Below are 19862 nucleotides of genomic sequence, written 5' to 3'. Positions count from 1 at the left end.
AGTGGTGTTGCACATGTTAGAAATCTTAGTTATCTCTTTAAGTGTGATGTGAATGTCTCTTGCTCCCAGTCAATGTGATTTTTCTTTAACAGGCAACATGACAAGTGTCAAAACAGAGCAGGGCGAGCTGTAGTAAGGGCAGGTATGAATGAACAGGATGGGTTTTTGTGATAGTCAATGACAGCTTCACAGTCACTGTTTCTGAGACTGGGTATTGATTCCAGTTTTTCTTTCCTTCACAATTAATTGGATTTAATTTCTCCCACTTCACACAGTGGGATTCGAACTCGTGTCCCCAGAGCCTTCAGCCTAGGCCTTTGGATTACTTGTCTAGTGACATTGCTTGTACACCATCGCCCCACCCTCCCACTTCAGCCTGTGATTGACACATTTGAGTGCTGTTGGTTTATGAGCTTGAGATATTTGACCCAGCGACAGTGGGTCCAAGTCCGAATAGTGTGATATGAAGGAGTCTTTGGTGGGCGTTCTTCTTGCCACGTCAAAGGCACACTTACAAGATGTCATTGAAGTAATCTTGGAGAGTTGCTGCAATGCATCCTGAAGATAGTACACAATGCATTGGTGAGGGAGGGATTGAAAATTGATTCCTGTGGCAGGGGAACTGATCAGACATATTCCTGTGCTGTTGATGGGCGAGTACCTTGCGGTGACTGCATCTAATCAGAAGCGTGACAAGCTATCCTGACACTAAGCCCCTGGTTGAGGATCTAACATGGCACGATGGACCACCTTTATCAGAGTGGACCTCCACTCCATCTGGTTTTTTACAGAATTGTTTTGGTGCAGAAAGAGGCCATTCAGCCCATTATACTGTCATCATTATATTATGTAGCACCAATGTCCTGATGATTGTCCATAACCCTGCACATGATTTCTAGCCAAATAATCACCAAAGCCTACTTGAAAGCCTCAATTGACCCTGCCTTTTGTTGCCACAATGTTGATATGGACCTGTCTGAACTGTTCTTGTCAAAATCCAAAGTCTAAGACTAAGACGTGGTTCCACGTACCACAGTTCCAGCATTTGCTGAGAAGCTGCCATTTGGCATGAGAGCAGCAGCAAGTTCCAAGAATTCAGACTGATCCCACAAAATTCCTGCACATTTTATTGCTGAATAAACAGCAGCCGACTCCTTCTCTCCTTCCTCCCTTTATGTTAAACAGTTTGCAGTCACAATGCAGAACTAGAAGATATAACGATAAGTCTACTGTGCTGGGCACCCCATCACAAGTTGCATACATTATGGATTTCAATCTGAGATGTAGAGGAAGACTATATTGCTGTGTTTGTTCAATTTACCAACATGTTTAAAATGTCATAATGGAATAGATAATGGGAATGCTACACACTGAATTTATTTTTTAACATCTTAAAAGGCTTTACTCAACCAGCACGATACTGCTAACATCGCTGTGACCCTATCACCTATATTAATGCAGCAATAATGTACGTTTTTGTTCCCACTCCAGTTTTCTCTATTTTAATTTTGTATTTACATTTAGTCTGCTTCACTTTGGGAGGGTGAGCACGTTCCCAAGTGATGGATTCCATCCCAATTTTTGGACGTTTTCTCGATCCACTGGTATAACCTGTAGCATTCAGGATTCCTGCTAGTTAGATGACCAGACAACATTGAGATTAGGAAAACAGTAAATAAAATCGACTTGAAGACTTTGCTGCTTCAAAATGCGAGGCTGTGGCGGAGATCACCTTTACAAATGAAAGCCAAGATATTGAAGTGTAAATATGTTATTCCAAAATCGGGTCAATAGATGGCTCGTTGAGCTCTGTGTGAAATTTAAAAATTGGTTTTGTTTGCTGGGCTGATTAATCATGAGACCCAGGCTCTGAACTCATTGACAAGTCTGGTTTGTGGCTTATTTTAGTCATTTCCTGCTTTCATCTGTACACCCAGATGTCAGGAAATTCCAGTAAAGTAAGGTTAGCTACTATGTGGAGCCCTATTCTTCAAATGACAGAATTCTTCACATACTTGCAGCAACTTGAACAATCATTGATTCTTGGAATTTACTTATTTACTTATTGTTATTGTGACTGCAGTCGGCTGCTGCCTGTGTGATCTCATCCATGTCCTCTAGGACCATGGCATTTATTCGACCTCTAATCTAAAATAGGCATACCAACCCATTCGTGAGAGGGAAAGATTTCAAATTTTTAATCTTTCATTTGACTAATTGAAGGCTGATTCCTGCTCCTAATTTGTATTTTTGTATTTCTGAAAGACAAGTCATTGAAAATTCATCTTGCTATCAATCAAAATGATAGGAAAGCACATTCTTATGTACGAGATTCAAAAGCAACAACTAATTTGTTGGCCTAGCTTCACATCGCAATAGGATTTGGTGAGATTTCTGGCATTATTTTTGCTTATTATACAAACAGTCAGTGCCTGCTTGTACACTTGACACGGCAACATGGAGCATTCTGGATAGATGTCCATTTATCAGAAAAAATATTGATTATATTTTGATGCTTTTTCATTCTTGAGAAAAGCTGTTTACAATAAAATGCGCTGCCAAACATTGCAGAGAATTGAAGAGCCTGTTTTGATAGATTGGGATAAGACATCGAGGGAACATATTGACTATGAAATGTCGGGAGGTCACGCTCTGCGATAGGTTGGATCTCAACTAGTTCCAGATGGCACATATCAGTCCACAATCTACAGACTGCTTCGGTTCATCACTGTGTTCTCTGAATTCCACAATCTTTGTTTGAATTGTGGAGGTTTGGAACTCTCTTCCACAAACGGAAGTTGATGCTAGATTGGTTGTTAATTTAAAATCTGAGATAGTTAAGTTTTTTGTTAAGCAGTAGTTTTAAGGGGTATGGCACAAAGGCAGGTTAACGGAGCTAGGCCACAGATCCCTCATTAAAAGACAGAACAAGCTAGAGAGGCTGAACGATCTGCTACAGATCCCATTTTCTGGTGTTTCTCTGCCAGTCAGTGTATGTTACTTTTCTTGGCTTACCAACTGAGCTTGGCATGTTGATACCTTTGGGAAATGGACAACTTTCATATAAAATCAACCTTTTCTCAGTTAATTTTAACATATGAGCAGGTCCGAACATTCTTTCAGATGTTGCCAAATTGATCTATTCATTGTAGTTGCACAACTGAATTTGCAAGGTACTCGTAATGGCAACAGGAATTCCAAGTCATTCGCAAGTATTCATTTAGTCATTCTTCATCACCGTCTTTTGTTTGTCATGAAGGTTTTAAGGTTAAAAGCAGTATCCAGATGCTGGCTATGTAGCCAGCTTGCTGAGCCAGCATGTATGGCTGAGTTAAATGACAACATCATGGTTCGGTGCAGTCTCTCTCTCTCTAAGTTCAGCCGTTTGGACTTTATGAAAGTGATTGTAGAAACAATCTTTTCCATCACACGCTTCATCTCGAAGGTCTTTTCATGCATCTGCTGTCGCTGAATGGGGCGGTAATGTATGACTACTTCATGGGGCTCTGATTTGAACATTAATAAGTTGTTCAGTGCAGAAGCTCCATCAGTTGTTGGACTGCAGAGTTTGTCCCCTGAACGAGCGAATTTCAACAAGACATGTTTTACTGAAATAAAAATGATGTATCCCCATGTTTAGCGCTTTATTGAACACAGATCCAGCAATTCGTCAATTACATTAAAAGTTTTGGGAGTTCCTCATACAAAAGGTAGGTTTGAGCTGTCTCACTCTCTCACCTTGTTCTTTCACTGAGATTGAGACTGAGAATGTGAAGTCAACAGGCATTGAGCCCTTTGTTCAGAGAGCATTGAGTGTTGGATGCTACATCGTCTACTCTTCTTAGAATAATGTGATGTGAAAGACCTGTTTTCTCTTCCATCAAGGTTTTATCAAGATACGCCCCAGCTGTAAAAAATCTTTCACAAATTCCCTGTAAGGTTACTGGTTCCCTGTCACGGCCATCAAAAAAAGCTGACCTTGGTTGTTCCGTCAGAACTCTGGTGAGAATTCCAGGAGGCTGCCGCATTTTGCAGTGACTCTTGACGTTGTGAGCCTTGAAAACCATTATTTTCTCTTGACATATTCCCAGACACGTGTGGCATTTGGCAGCAAGCAGACAAAGCGATATCCACTTCTCTACGTAAAATAAACCAAATATCTGAGGATGCGAGAGATCTGAAACAAAACCAGAAATTGCTGGAGAAACTCAGTGGGTCTGACAGCATCTGTGGAGACAAGACAGAATTAGTATTTCACATCCCGTGACTCTTCTTCAGAACTGTTAGCAGACAGGAAAAGGTGGCATTTATGCTGAGTCATAATGGGGAAACAGGGAGAGATGAGCTGATAGTTGGCGACAGAGCCAGACAGAGAAAGATAGGAAAGGGATAGGTAAACAAGGAGATATTGAATAGCGGGCCAGGACAGAAGAAAAGCTGAATAAAGGATACTATGAACTAAGAGTGAGAAAATGCAATTGAATGCAACCCATATAACGTGATAATGGGACTATGAATACATGGAAATGGGTGGATTGTTTTTAAAGCAACACATGGTGTAACAGCATCAGGTGTGGGTGGGTAAAAAGTATGGAAGGATGGAATTAGGCTGTGACTCTTGGAGGCTGCAGTGTCCCCATGTGAAAAATGAGATGTTCTTCTTCAAGATAATGGGAACTGCAGATGCTGGAGAATCCGAGATAACAAAGTGTGGAGCTCGATGAACACATCAGGTCAAGCAGCATCTCAGGAGCACAAAAGCTGATGTTTCGGGCCTAGACCTTTGTTCTTCTTTGAGCTTGTGCTGAGGCTCAGTGGAACACAGACAGAAATGTTGGCATTAGAACACACTGGTGTGTTGAAACGGCAGGCAACTGGACACTCAATCATTTTTGTGACCAGAATGTAGATGTCTGCAAAGCAGTCACCCAGCCTGTGTTTCAGCTCCTCAGTGCAGAGTGAACCACATTTGCAGACAGCGAACACTGTAGACTAACTTTCTCAACTTTGCCTTCAGCAGAAATAGCAATTTTTCCTAGTCAGTAACAGTTCTGATGACGAGTCAAAATTTTAACTCTGCTTTCTTCGTACAGATACTGCTAGACCTGCTGAGTTTCTGCAACAATTACAGTTTTGGTTCCATTTCACTATAAAGTTGGTCAGTTGACAGTTTATCTAAAGATAAATCTGATGTGATGCAGCATATCCTAAATTAGATGAATATAATACAAAGTTCAGATGGAAATTGCTGGAGAAGCTGAGCAGGTCTGGCAGCAGCTGTGTTCAGAAAAAGTCAGAGTAAACATTTCGGGTCTGGTGATCCTTCCTTAGAACTGGGCCCAAGACGTTGACTTGGATTTTTCTTTTTCACAGATGCTGCCAGACGTGCTGAGCTTTTCCAGCAATTTCTGTTTTTGTTCCTGATTTACAGAATCTGCAGTTCTTCGGTTGCTTTATAGTACAGAGCACACTCTCCATATTGGCATGGTGACATGCTCTTCCAATTGACAAGGAACTGGATTAATTGACCATTTAGGCCAGCACAGTGGCACAGAGGTTAGCACTGCTGCCTCACAGTGCCAGGAACACAGGTTCAGTTCCAGCTTTGGGCGACTTCCTGTGTAGATTATGCATGTTCTTCTCCTCACCATTTCCTCTGGGTGATCCAGTTTCCCCCCACTGTCCAAAGATGAAAGGTTTAGTGAATTGGCCCTGGTTTAAAAACCCCATGCAGGGTGGGTCTGGATGGGATGTTCTTTAGAGGGTTCATGTAGTCTTTCCACACCTGTAGCGATTCTATGATTCAAAGAACATGAAAATCTCAGCAGCTGAGTGGAAGAATGAGACTCAGTGGGCCCAAGAACTAATGTATCCTCTTGCCAAGTACACTGACAGAGGCTGTCTTTTCTCTGTTTCTTACCTCCCTTACCTACTTTACTCTTCAGTCTGAACCTTCACCTCATTTTGTTCCCTTGCCCTCCCATTTAGCTTGCACCCTCCATCATAAGAATCATTACGTGTTGTTCCCAGCTTTGGTAGGGTGAACCCATATGGAACACTCTTATAGGCAGGACTCCTTCAAATGTTGCAGGAATCTGTACATTATCCTTCCCACAACATAGTTGCTCTCCTTCTCTGCTTTGTTCCCCCTCCCAATTCTTTTTGCCTGTCTCCATTATATCCTACAGTTTGGTGCCTTTCATTTGGGAGTGAAACGCACTGAGCATCAGTAAAGGAAACTGTAGCACACTTTTAGCATCCTGCTGAACATTTGCTAGGAGTTGAACATTTTTCTTTCTGCTTTGCAGGAAAGAAGGTTTTCTACCCAGTCCTCTTCAGCCAATATAACCCTACCATTATTTATGGTGGTCATGACTCCATTCCACTGATTGAACAACAGTTGGTAAGTGTGGTATTTCAGTGTACAGTATGTAGATGTGGAATAAAGTAGGAAAATTAGTCTTTATGCAGAGCCAAAGAAGCTATAATGTGTCAGCTTTTCAAATATATTCTCACCTCCCAGAGCTGGTAAGATCAACTGCTCCATCTGTCTCCAGAGATGATGTACTGCATCAGGGTGTTTGTCACAGAGTCCCCACTGTGTAAATATGCCGTTCAGCCTGTCGAGTCATACTGACCCTCCAAAGAGCATCTTACCCAAACCTGCCCCTCCCCTCTCCCATAACCTATCCCTGTAACCCTGCTTTTCCCATGGCTAATCGACCTAGCCTGTACATCCCTGGACACCATCTGAAATTTAGCACAGCCAATTTGCCTAGCCTGCACATCTTTAGACTGTGGGAGGAAACAGGAGTTTCCAAGCAGACACAGGAAGAATGTCCAAACTCTCCACACACACACACACACACACACACACACAAACACACAGTCATCTGAGGCTGGACACAAATCCAGGTCCCTGGCGTTTTAAGGCAACCATACTGGCCTGAGGTCAACTTTTTTTTCAAGTTTAGAGGGCTTGCTTCGGTTGTTGGTTTCGTCCTTTGTCCTTACACGCTGCTGTGTCCCAAGCACTCCGGTCATCAGCAAAGTATCCCCACACATCAACACCAATCCTGGTCAACATGAGGTCTTGCTTTTGATATGCCTGTATTGCCAACGAGAGTGACCTGTTGACCTTGTGCCAACAGCAGGAACACCAATGGAACATGTCTTTTAGGGATGTGACAGAGTGGCCGTTGACTAGGAGGCAGACATGCTGGGGATCTTTGTACAGGTCACATCAGTCCTCCAGTACACTTTTAAAAAGTAATTTCTCATTGTGTTGCCCAGGCTGAGCTTTGGGAATGTGTGGATTCTTCATCTCATCCACAACACAATTCACGGGTCAATGATCATGAAGTGCTGCCATTATGTGGTGAGCCAGCTGAAAATTAATGCTCATGTTCTCTACCTTCTTCTAGAGCATGGTTCCCATATCCCAGCGCTGTGTGAGAATCTCAGCAATATGATCACAGGGCAGGATGACAGCGGAACTGATTCTATTCCCACTTGATATTCCCACATGTCCTTTCGAGCAGGAGTCACTAGATCAGTGACGAGGAGCAATAAATCTTCGTTTCTTTATCTTGCCTTTAGGAGTCAAGGGCAGGTCTAGCAGTCATTGCCCTCACCTGGAATTGAGTTCCTCAGCAGACACTGAGCTTCCTCCTTCCCGGTGTTGTCATCCCATTCCAGAGCCAAGTCAAGCCATTAGGGGGAGACAGAGCTTTTTACTGAGAGTTCACATCATCCTAGTGGAGTGCACAGGCACCAAGTGGAAATGGCCATATAGCTGTGGTGATCATTCTGTGATTATAGCTACAATTGTTTTGAAAGCAGAAATAAAATAAAAGGGAGAACAATAAGAAGAGAAGAAAGTCTGTAGCAACCATTAACTTGGACTGTTTGTTTTGTTAAAGGTGATTAAGAAAGATTCAGGCTTCTGGAGGGACTTTGGTTTTGGAATGACTTGCCAATATAGATCAGACTTCATCAATATAGGTAGGTGTACAAACTATTGTGACAAAGCATGTAATTTCTTGTTCAAGCAATTGAAAGACTGCCACCTACTGCATTGTTGCTGTATTGTAGGATGTAATCTTGACTGGCTTGTGCCATAGTGTGTGTCTCAGTCTCATGAACAGTTCACAGACCTCTCCACCCTTACCGAGTCCAGAATATTGATTTCTGAGGATTGAAGAAAGGGGAATGTATTTGAAATCGGAAGAAAAGCATCAAATGCATTTGCTTTTAAGCCCCATATATTTGATCTGCTACATTTTGTCTATGGCTACTTGTAGGGCCAACAAGCAGGGAAAATGTATGAGAGTCTCTTTTGGTCTATTTTCATCCACTTCTGCTGTCCCCTCCCTCTCTGCGACACATTATCCTTCCCCCTACAGGCTGAATACTCTATGTAGCAATGTTCCCTTCATTTACGTTGTCCACTCAAAAAGATAAGACTAGCATTCATATAGCACCTTGCACATTCTCTTATGTCCCAAATAACTTTACAGCCAATGACATACTTACAAACTGTCATAATTTTTATAACGAAAGAGATGTTTCAGTCCACATTTGCACAGCACGATCCCACAGGCACCAGTGGAGAAGTTGACTGAGGGCTAACTATTGATCAGAGCTCCCCTGCTTTTTTTCAGAACAGTAGCTTAGGGTCATTTACATTCACTGCTTGAGAAGATGCGGTCTCAGTTTAACGTCTCAACAAAAAAACTGAAGCACTCCTTCAGTATTACACTGACTGCCAGCCTATACTGTGTGCTCAAGGCTTCAGAGTGAGAATTAAATCCATTACCTCCTCCATTACCTCTGAACTAAACATCCCACCATTGAGCTATGCATGATACTCAACTGAATGAGAGAGATTGAAGAAACAAAGATGTAAATAAGATGCAGTGTGTGCATTAATTTTCCCTTTTATGTTTGACATTTCATTAGAACTGTACTTTCTGCAACCAATCCAGGTATTAGCAAAGTGGCAATGTTGGGCCAAGCTGTTAGTCACGGGGGGAGGGGAGGAAGGGTGAGGTACAAGAGTCAAGATGGCAGAGTCCATATAATTACATCCACACTCCATCAAGCATGACAAAAAAAAAATCAAGATTTTGGAGTCTGCACTAGAGTTGAAAGTTGACGTTAAGCCAGATGTTGGTGATCAACTCAGATGCCAAGAGACATTGGCCTCACACTCCCACCTTAAGTGTTAGGGGTGGGATGACCACCTCTTGGCCATGTTGCCTGTTGACACTGGGCCAGTTAATTTATACAGAGACTTTTGCCCCATTGGGGGAGGAGAGGGGGTGTGAGTGACAGAGACAGAGACAGAGACAGAGACAGAGACAGAGACAGAGACAGAGCGGCTGTCGGACGTCTATTTTGCCGTGTGGAAGAGTCTATGACCAGAATCTCAGAATGAGAGGTCATGCATTTAGGAGAGAAGTGGTGAGGAATGTCTTCTCTCAGAGGGAAGTGCAGCTGTAGAATTATTTACTGCAAAGCACTGTTGAGGCTGGGTGGTTAAGTGTGCTCAAGCCAGAGATAAACAGATTTGTAATCGGTAAGGCAGTCAAGAATTACAGGGAAAGAAAACAGGAAACTGGAGTCAAGCATTATTCGCCACAATTTCAAACGAATGGTAGAGCAGACTCAATGGGTTGAATGGCCTACTTCCATTCCTATGTCGTATGGTCTCACCTGTAATGATGAGAGGGGCCCCCTAAGTGGGCATTTAGGTGTCTTAATTGGTCCAGGAATGAGCAGGCCACACAGCAGGTAAAATACCAACAGAATTGAATTGGCAAGGAGCAGCGAGGCAGTGTCCATGCCATCTAATTTTATATCTACCTTGCCAGGCTGGCAGGCTCCCAGTATTGGGGAAAAAGTCTCTTGCCTTCTTATCCCTCCCACCGCCTCCTCAGTCCCTCACCATATTTTGTTGTATGTACCAAACCGCAGAAAAGCTGCATTGAAGTTCAGGAGCTACAATCCACACTCACCAGATAGATGCTAAGGTGTTAAATACTGGGGAAAAGGCTGCACAAACAGTTTGTGAATCCCTTTGAGCTCTTTGTGTAAGATTGATATGTAATTTAATGGGAGAAGGCATTTACAATAGTAACAATTAGATTGGGTAATTACAAATAAATTATTCCTTGTTGTAGGGATATATAGGACAAGGGTACACAACTCAGAAATAGAGCTAAGCCATTTGACAGAAAGTTGAGAGCACTTTTCCCCCACACAGGGCAGTGGACATCTGAAAAATCTCTTTCCCAAAAGCTGACGACAACACTGTAGGTCGCCTGAAATTTTCAGGATTAATGGATTTTTGTTAGGCAACGTTGCTGAGGGATGGAAGTTACATCATTCATTGTGGTTGTTGACTTGCTTGCCGAGCTAGTAAGTTGGTTTGCAAATGTTTTGTCACCGTGCTAGGTAACACCATCGGTGCGCCTCTGGTGAAACATCGATGTTCTGTCCTGCTTGCTATTTGTGTCTTGGTTTGCTGGGGCAGGTGGCATCACTTCCCAGTTTGTTTCTTAGCGGTTGGTGTGGGGGGTCTTGCTCTACATATTTGTTAGTGGAGTTCCAGTTTGAGTGCTAGGCCTCCAGGAATTCTCATGCATATCTTTGCTCGGCTCGTCCTAGGATGGCTACGTTGTCCCTCTACTGATAAACAGTATTCTGACCAGCATAAAATTCACCAGGGAAGGGCAGAACAACAACAGATTTCCCTTCCTGGATGTACTGGTTGAACATATGGCCAACAGCAAGCTCCAGACCAGTGTACACAGGAAGGCCACCTGTACAGAGCAGGCACGCAGCTCGAATTAGAATCATCCCAAAACCCACAAACGGAGCTGCATCAAAACATTGCTCAAGTGAGCTGCAACACACTGCAGTACCCTACAAAAGTTGAGGAAGAACACCTATACAACGTCTTTAGAAACAGTGGTTACCCAAAAAGCGTAATCTGTTGATACCAACACAACAGGAAGACACAACACATCCAGAGCCATTAGTCACCCTACCATACATTAAGGACATATGTGAAATGACCACCAGATTACTCTGCCCCTAGGAATCATAGTAGCCCACAAACTGACATCTACACTAAACAGCTACTGACGAGAATAAAGGGTCCAACAGCCACAACTAACAGAACCAACATTATATAAAGATACCATGCAAAGTCGGCCCAAAACATTACATAGGGCAAACAGGAAAGAAACGAGCCATTAGCATTCACGAACACGAACTAGCTACTAAGAGACATAACCAACTATCACTCATTTCAATACACATAGACAATGATGGACACCAATTTGACTGGGACAATGTAGCCAACCTAGGACGAACCAAGCAAAGACACGCACGAGAATTCCTGGAGGCCTAGAGCTCAAACTGGAACTCCATTAACAAACATGTAGAACTGAACCCCATGTACTAACCACTGAGAAACAAACCAACTCCAGCAAACGGAGACACATGAATAGCAAGTGGGACAGAACACCGAGGCTTCACCAGAGGTGCACTGATGTTACCTAGCACGGTGATGAAATGTTTGGAAACAAACTTACCAGCTCGACAACCAAGTCAACAACCCGTGCTACAAATCTTCTCAAAAACCTTGTACATTATTGGATGTTGAAACTGGCTCAAAGTACTGAATAGCTAGAAGTATAATGCTAAAGGGAGTTTTCATTAATATTTACACTTCTCTGCCTTGATATTTTGATAGTTCGATTAATCTTAAATCAGAGCCTATCTCATTTTCTATTCAAGTGGGACATGTTGCAAAACTTTGTTTCAGTTTGATTGTGAAATGTTTGAACATGTGTCCTTCCAGGTGGTTTTGACTTGGACATAAAAGGTTGGGGTGGTGAGGATGTTCACCTGTATCGCAAATACCTGCACAGTGACCTGATAGTGATTCGGACACCGGTCCGCGGACTCTTCCACCTTTGGCACGAGAAGCGTTGTGTGGATGAGCTGACCCCCGAGCAGTACCGCATGTGTATGCAGTCGAAAGCCATGAACGAGGCCTCCCATGCCCAGCTGGGAATGCTGGTCTTCAGGCATGAGATTGAAGCTCACCTCCGCAAACAGCGACACAAGACCAGTGTGAAGAAAACGTAAGAGCAGCCCCAGGCTGCATTTCCTTTAGCACTGGGGGGGGAACCTGATGTTGATAGCCAGGCAACCCGGAAACAAATAGTTTTCAAATTGCGTCCTGCAATGTGAAACGCCTCCATTCCACTGTCGTTTGCTGTTCTCCTTCGACCTAAGTGAAAGTCAAGCATGCTACCAGTTAGATTTACAGTTTGGAACGTCTATAGCTTCAGGGTCAGTCAGAGGTTAATTAAGATAAATTCCATTGCTCAGAAAGAGACATGAAATTGGATGCTGGCCCCTTGGGTCACTGACACTGCAGTGTGCACGTGTATAGTACTTAAATATTCTCATTAAAAGGATGGCTTCGTTTTGTCAAGGACTTGCTCTGAAGAATCAATCAACAGTTCATGGCTCGAATGGTCACTTAGGTCAATTGTAAATGTTACGGTAAGTATGGAGGAAGAAGCCTATTTAGCTTGTTCCAGCTAATTCTTCCAACAACATCCTATTTGTTAGTCTCCAGCCATTATACTGTGTTCACTCCATCAGTTGATCATCTTAAATTGACTTTTTTGACTGCAACCCCCAAAGGCTATTTCACAATTTAATGTATCGTTTTCTGTTCTGCTTGCTATCTTGTAACTCTAAGATTGCCTGCAGTGACCTCCCTTCAAGCCTGAAGAGTGCAAGTTTTGGAGAGATCGCTTTCTAATTCAGTCCTCTGACAATGGGGAAATTAGCCTCAAAGCTCTGGTCTGCATTGCCTTCAACAAAATGCACTTTTCCCCTGTGATCCAGACGTAATGTCAAGGGGCATTCTGACCAGCGCACTGTCAAACAGCTTAATTTGTAAAGCACCTTATCATAAGTCTCTGAATGGCCCAAAGGTTTTTTTTGGATGGATAACTATTTACTGTGAAGTAGCTGGTTAAGGAGGAAACGTGACAGCTATTTTTCTGCCGTACAAACCTTTACAGCCAGTTGAACAATATCTTTTTCCCCTTCAAAGACCTGTTGAAGGACTTGCTTCAAAATATGCTGTGCAGCTTTGTCAGCAGAATTGTTTACTGCTTGTTAAATGTTTGTGAAGATTCCTCACTGCTTTGCATGTTCCCCCCCACCCCCCCCAACTCATGAAGCATTGCTATTGCATTTCCTTCAGTCCTATGTGCAATATTCCATGCAGAGGTTAATCAGTTACCTGCTGTATCTAGCCCCTTGGGCAGATCTCTGTCTCCTTAGATAAAAGCAGAGGGACTGTTTTGACCTGCATCCTCACAAACGCGGCAGCAACATATCCAAGTGTTGAGCTTAGACCAAAAGTAAAAAGGATCGTCAGATGGCCAACAGATTCCAGGAGAGCAAAGCCTGCTCCCAAAGATGTGGCTGACAGCTTTGCTTCTGCAAACCTGTTCTCGCTAATACTGGACACACAGGGGCAATTCCAAGTCTGAATATTCCAGTGAATTAATGACTCAAGCTATTGCAATTGCACTTTTGTTTGTTTGCTTTCTGACTTTTGGCAGCCTGCTGTGTAGAAAGTGGAAACCTTACTGAAAAAATAAAATCGTTCTACAGTTTAGTGAGGTCATGTATGAACAACATGGTAATGAACTGTGCGCATTGTTGCCTTAAAGTTGTCAATTGATATAATGATATTTTCCTGCAAACATTGTTTTAACAGCAGCTGAACCAACAGGTTCCATCACAAATTACATTTCACAATCACCTTTTATTCTTCTACAGTCAGGTCGAGCAGGAAATAGATTAGGAAAACCCCTAGGAATGTACCATATGATTTGTTTCATCTCTACTCAAATCATGAAGCTGACGATAGTGTTGAACTATTGCACTGCAGTCATCCATTTATTTCAAGTCACTGTAATTTGTTTAGAGGCAAAACAACTGTCAGCTATTTCTGTTGTATCTCTGTTGTAACTGACCAAGGCAGAGAGGAATTATAGATTATCAAGAGGAGATTTTGTTTTGTTTGGGCTATGGACTCTGACTGGCAATCTCCTCGTTGTTCTTGCAGGAAAGGTTAGCTAGCAGGTTCCATAAAGCTAAGTTATGTCCAACCCAATGTTATGGGACCGGAATCTGCTGGTATTGACATGACCCATGCGCACCTTGACATTTGAAGTGGGTGGGATTTCATGGCTTTGAGATGCTGCAGAAGTAGCCTTGGTGAATGCACACAAGAGTTGGCTTCAAGAAGCAAAGCAAGTCAAGATTAAAATGGAATTTGAGCTTGAGTATTTGAAGTTAGAACAGCAAATGTCTAGAAAGTCATATCAAGTAAGAGAGAGAAAAAAAATAATGGTTAATTCTAGAGACTTCCAGCATTTGTTTCTTTTTACACATTTGAAGGTCTTGCTGAGAGGCTGCGAGCATTTGGTTAACCAATATCTTGCAGGAGCTTTGGTCTCTCAGCAGCTTTAGAAATGCAGAGATGATTTGGGTTTTGGCAGGCAATTGATCAGAAGTCACAATAGCCCCATTAACGTGGAGATCCTATCTCCAGCAGCACCAATCACAAATAAATTTGGTTCAAAATTTTCAGGAAAGATTGCCTTGAGAGAAGTCGCTCCTCAAGAACAAGTGTATATTAGATAATGTGTGTGTTTGTACTTATTCTCAGGAGACTATGGGTTAGGGCAGAATACACAAAAATTAAGCTACCAAAGGCTGCATGATTGAAACCAGATCTCATTAAAACTAGTTTGCACTTTACAATTGTAATCTCAAAGTTGGTGTAAACGGGCATCTGATTTCTTAAATGACAGAGTCACTAGTTACATCCATGACCTCCTGGTGAGGCGTATGTTTACTACCTGTTCCATTGAGACTCTTATAACCACAAATGCTCCAGCTAAGTAGGCCCAATGATAGCGCATTTCCCAAGCTGTGGCCTACATATGGACTCCCCACTAATCACAAAACAGGACCCAAGCAGACACTCAGCTTTTTGTGTTTCCTCTAGAATGACATACTTGATGGTATGAGTGGGTGAGGGCAAACGAGGAGGAAAAGACAAACCTTTCCTCCTCTAGCAACAGTGGAATCTGATAAACTTGATACATCCAGGGTTTTTTTTTTAAATATAGGTATGTTACAGTAATTCTGCAAAATACCTTGGACCGAACATGTTAATTAAAATCTATGCAGTATTTGTACAGTCATCTGTGGATTTCAGGTTTGTGAAGTGTTGTTGAACTTTTATAAAGAGCTTCAGTGTTAAACAAATGTTTACATTAACTGGATTTAAGTTGCTCAAACCAGAGCCTGGGCATTCACAACTTAAACAATGTACCTAAGTTCCTCGCTATTGATCAAATGAATTACTGCTGACTTGTGGTCCACTGCTTTCTTATGGATATGAATAACACATTGCTATCCTGTTGTAAACTTCAACTCAATACTGATTCATTTAGACTTCTAGGGAGCACGCAGCCATTTGGCCCTTTACACTCATGCTGGTTCTTTGAACAATTTGTCAAATTAGTCTCCGTCCCCATAACGCAATGCTAAACAGGTTCCCTTCTGAAAGTTACTATTGCATCAGTTTCCATCACCTTTTCAGTCAGTAATCCAGATCATAGATTGCTGTATAAGAAAATCTCAGTTCCTGTAGTATTCTTCCTTCCTCTGGCTGCAGATGTACAATGTGGAAAAAGCACACATTTGCATCTATTTCCTTAGCTCATGATTCCTGGAATAGGTCACTAGATTGAAGCCAGAAGCTATAGTTCAAGAACACCCTACCAAGTGAGTCACTCACTCTTATTGCCACTGTCGGTGTTTTGGAAAGATTTGCAGGTTGATACATATTTCACATTGACTACATCTTCCATAGTTGCCAGCTCCCTGACAGGACTGTAACCCATTCTCCCTGGATCTTTTGTTAATTACTTTTAATCTTAATCTGTGTCTAGTTACTGGCCCTCCTGCCATTAAGAATCAGTTCTCTCCATCTACTCAAAATCCTTCCTAATTCACACTGATTTTGTAAATACATTTGCAGCTAAAGAATAGTGTGCAAAATTTGAGGCTCAGGCCGGGTAACTTGATACACAAAAACTTTCCTTCAGTTTGGCCACTGGCGTGATGAAGCTTGGTACAAAATTAAATGGACCAGAGAACTGAACTTTGCCCAGCTCTATTGAAATACATTGCTGAAAAAAGTTTTTGTATCCTTTGCTGTTCTGTAGATTTTAATGCATTTACTTTTTAATGATGATAATTTAAGTTCACTGTAAAATACTGTACAGTAACTGAATTCAGGTAAGCTAAAGTTGTGCTGTTTAGAGTGTTTTGTATAAACGCTGAACAATGAACAAGTTTCACAATAAACATAACCCTGTCTCTACATTGCAGTGTGCTTTTTAACTACTGGAGGGGCCATTGTGATTCAAGGTAACATTTCCTCCACCTCCCAATTCCAGAACCTCCTTACCAGGTTGGAGAGCAGCATGCACCTTAAAAGTGCCCTTCCCCATTTTGTCAGCCACCTATTTTCCAATTCTCACATCAACCTAGACAGGAAGGCAAAGCAGAATCATGTTTCTGATAAATTGCTGGCTCAGTAACCTAAGGGGCACAACTGAATTTTTTACCCCCCCTCTAAATAGAAGAAGAATACAATTCTAGTGTTTGGGGCGTTGGGGCTAGATGGCAACCGGCAAAATACCCTCAGCTGTGGGCTGCATTTTGTTGGAAAACACCACAGCACCTGATGCAGACACATTCTTACAGTTGTTGAGCACAGAAACAGCCCCTTCGGTCCAATGTATCCATGCTGAACAGATATCCTAAATTAATCTAGTCCCATTTGCCAGCCCTTGGCCCAAATCCTTCCTATTCATGTACCCATCCAAATGCCTTTTAAGTGTTGTAATTGTACCAGCCTCCACCAATTTCTGTGGCAGCTCATTCTATATACACACCACCCTCTGCATGAGCAAGTTACCCTTCAGGTCCCCTTTAAATCTTCTCCCTCTCACCTTAATCCAGTGCTCTCGAGTTTTGGACTCTCCCCACCCCAGGGAAAATACTTTGTCTATTTACCCTATCCATGCCCCCTCAATTTTATAAACCTCTAAGTTACCCCTCACCTTCCAGGGGGGAATTGCCCCAGCCTATTCAGTCTCTCCCCGTAGCTCAAACACTCCAACCCTGACAATGTCCTTGTACATCTTTTCTGAATCCTTCCAAGTTTCACAACATCCTCCCTATAGCACGGAGGCCAGAAATGCACACAATATTCTGAAACAGGGTGCTGTCGTACTTTCTTGGTTCTCTGCTAGCTGTCCAGTTTCCTGCTGTCCCTAGACTTCCCTATTGTGTTCCCAGACACACACTTTCTCCAGGCCCCTGTAAAGATAGATAGACTCTGTAGCAAGAGCAGACATCATCTCAAAGACAACAGTTATACTCATCAGAAAACAGATACTTACACAGACGTGGCTCTTTTCATGTCCTTTATTTTGTAAAATCATCTGAATGTCACAGTTTATCTTGGCAGTTGTGTGAAAATACATTTCTTCCACTACATATTGATTAATTGTTAATATATAGTAAGAGAATGGAACATTACAGATCAGCTTTACACTATATCCATTTTATATTAGTAAAATAAATGGACTTGATATAGTTTAACTTTGCACGCTACCCAAAAAAAAAGGATTTCTACCCTACAATATACAAAAATGTACCATAAAACTTTGTTAACAAATGCTGTGTCCCTTCAAAGCAAAATAGTAACAGCTAAGACCCTAATGCAAATTAATTTGTTCTTGAATAATTGGGTCATGAATACTTCGCCGGGGCTCAAGCTACCTTGCTCGACTGTCCACTCAAGTGAACATTTTGAAGGAAGAGTATACTGAATGTGGTAGCATCTCGGTTTGGAGAGACTCAGTTGAAGAGATGAGCATAGTCTGGGGGTTCTCGGCACTGGCCGCATGCTTCAAGTAAAAGCTCAGCACCTGCTAATGTGATCGGCTCCTCCTGTAAACAGGAAGGCTAAAGTTTAGAAAACAGAGCAGTGTATATATTGTCCACATGAAGATAGTGTTTAGTAAATCAAACATACAACGTACACACCTCTAAAATCTGGAGCAGGCTTGTTATTTCTTCACATCTTTCGAATCACTTATGGTTGCTTTGATTTGGAAAATTCAATGTTTCCCCAATGCATTTTAAACTGCAGACACTGAGAAAGGCATCAAACCCAAACTAGCGATAAACTAGGGTGATCAACATACTGGTTCTGTCTGGAGAACAGCATATCTCTACATTTGTTATGAAATACAGCTAGGTGGCTGGAACAAAAGGAAACTGAATTTAGGATACAGAGTCCTTAGGCTGGACCACAATCTCCCCACTGGTAGGTTTGAAGGTATAGGGCAATGTAAAATTCCGTAGGCACACTGTTCACCTGCCTGTGTGCCATTATACGGACAATGAATCACTACAAAGGTGGGAATAGGTCATTTGGCCCATTGAGTCCAAACTGACCCTCTGAGGAGAATTCTACCTAGACTTATCCCTCTACCCTATCCCTGTAACTCTACCGAATGCTAATCCACCTAGCTCTCATATACCCTGGACAGCAAGGGCAATTTTGCATGGCTAATCCACCTAACTTGCATATCTTTAGGCTGTGAGAGGAAACTCGCACAGACATGGGGAGGAGGTCTGTGTGGAGTTTGTACACAGTTGCCCTAGCGTGGAACTGAATGCAGTTCTCTGGCACCGAAAGGCAGCAGCGCTAACCACTAAGCCATCATGCTTCTCCAACGCTGATGTAAAACATCTCATGCCACCAATTTAAATTAAGTAGTGTGGAAAATGGGGAGAAGAGTAGCCATTTGGGCTACAAGGTGACTAGGAAAGCCACTGGAAGTGGGTAACGAGGACCAAGCATAGAAAGATATTGAAGAGGAGATCAAACTCTGGACTGCTGAATTAAAAAATGACAGCCGAGTGTGGCCTTTCAAAATAAAACTGGAAGGAGGAAATAGTGAGAGGAAATGTGCATGCCGTGGGATATAGGGAAGACTGATAAAGGGATGGGGTTGGAAGAGGAGGGGGAATTGGAACAAGGGCAGACGACAACCAGACCATGTCCTCCGCTATCAAAAAAACTCTACACAGGAGGGGATAATAGGCAGAGCGGGTTCAGAGTACACTGCCTAGGCAAGAGTAAAATATTAATCTTCTCTTCTAACCCATCAAATTACAAAAAATCTCCCCAGTAGGGATCTTGAAATTGTATCTCAGCTCCCAGCTGGGATTTCGCTTTGCTTTACTTGTCATGGTGACTATCAGATTAATGCTAACCTACACCAGATGGGCTTCAACCGCCTCTGTGGGACCTGTTAAACAGTGGAGAACTCCAGTCAAATTTCACCTCAAGTACTGACTGAAGTAATTCTGTAACTGACTTTGGTTGTAACATGCAATTAAGTGCTCTCTGAAAGGAAACTTGAAGCAAGGTACTAAAACTACAGCGAGGACAATTTTTTGTCACTCTGACCAGGTGTAATGGTCTTTACTGCAAGGAACTGACCCAGATAGTCCATGGGCAAATTCTGCTTTTGGCCGTCTGCAATGGAATGTTTACTCACGGCTTCACTGACAATGAGAATTTTCAATGTAGTTGTTTGAGTGGAGGTTGGCTGATGAGTCACTGACAGCAGATTCAACCTCAGTCAAACATC

General features: G+C 42.4%; 2 protein-coding genes across 17 annotated transcripts in view; one reads left to right on the top strand and one right to left on the bottom strand.

Annotated features, from left to right (window-relative positions):
- Window positions 1-16507, top strand: part of LOC125456780 (chondroitin sulfate N-acetylgalactosaminyltransferase 1-like) — a 263481-nt gene extending 246974 nt beyond the window's left edge. For all 9 annotated transcript variants that reach the window (XM_048540207.2, XM_059653623.1, XM_059653552.1 and 6 more), the window contains 3 exons: window positions 6309-6403; window positions 7923-8004; window positions 11873-16507. In XM_048540207.2, the coding sequence (XP_048396164.2) occupies window positions 6309-6403; window positions 7923-8004; window positions 11873-12162 (467 nt within the window). In that variant the 3' untranslated portion in view covers window positions 12163-16507. The remainder of the gene's footprint in view (window positions 1-6308; window positions 6404-7922; window positions 8005-11872) is intronic.
- Window positions 16508-17610: 1103 nt separating this feature from the next.
- Window positions 17611-19862, bottom strand: part of sh2d4a (SH2 domain containing 4A) — a 45012-nt gene continuing 42760 nt past the window's right edge. For all 8 annotated transcript variants that reach the window (XM_048543343.2, XM_059653439.1, XM_048543332.2 and 5 more), the window contains one exon: window positions 17611-18147. In XM_048543343.2, coding sequence (XP_048399300.1) covers window positions 18055-18147 — 93 coding nt within the window. In that variant the 3' untranslated portion in view covers window positions 17611-18054. The remainder of the gene's footprint in view (window positions 18148-19862) is intronic.

This window comes from Stegostoma tigrinum, chromosome 1, assembly GCF_030684315.1.
Source record: "Stegostoma tigrinum isolate sSteTig4 chromosome 1, sSteTig4.hap1, whole genome shotgun sequence".
Taxonomy (NCBI): Eukaryota; Metazoa; Chordata; class Chondrichthyes; order Orectolobiformes; family Stegostomatidae; genus Stegostoma; species Stegostoma tigrinum.
Note: the sequence above shows the minus strand (reverse complement) of the source record. Positions and strands in the feature narration are given on the sequence as shown.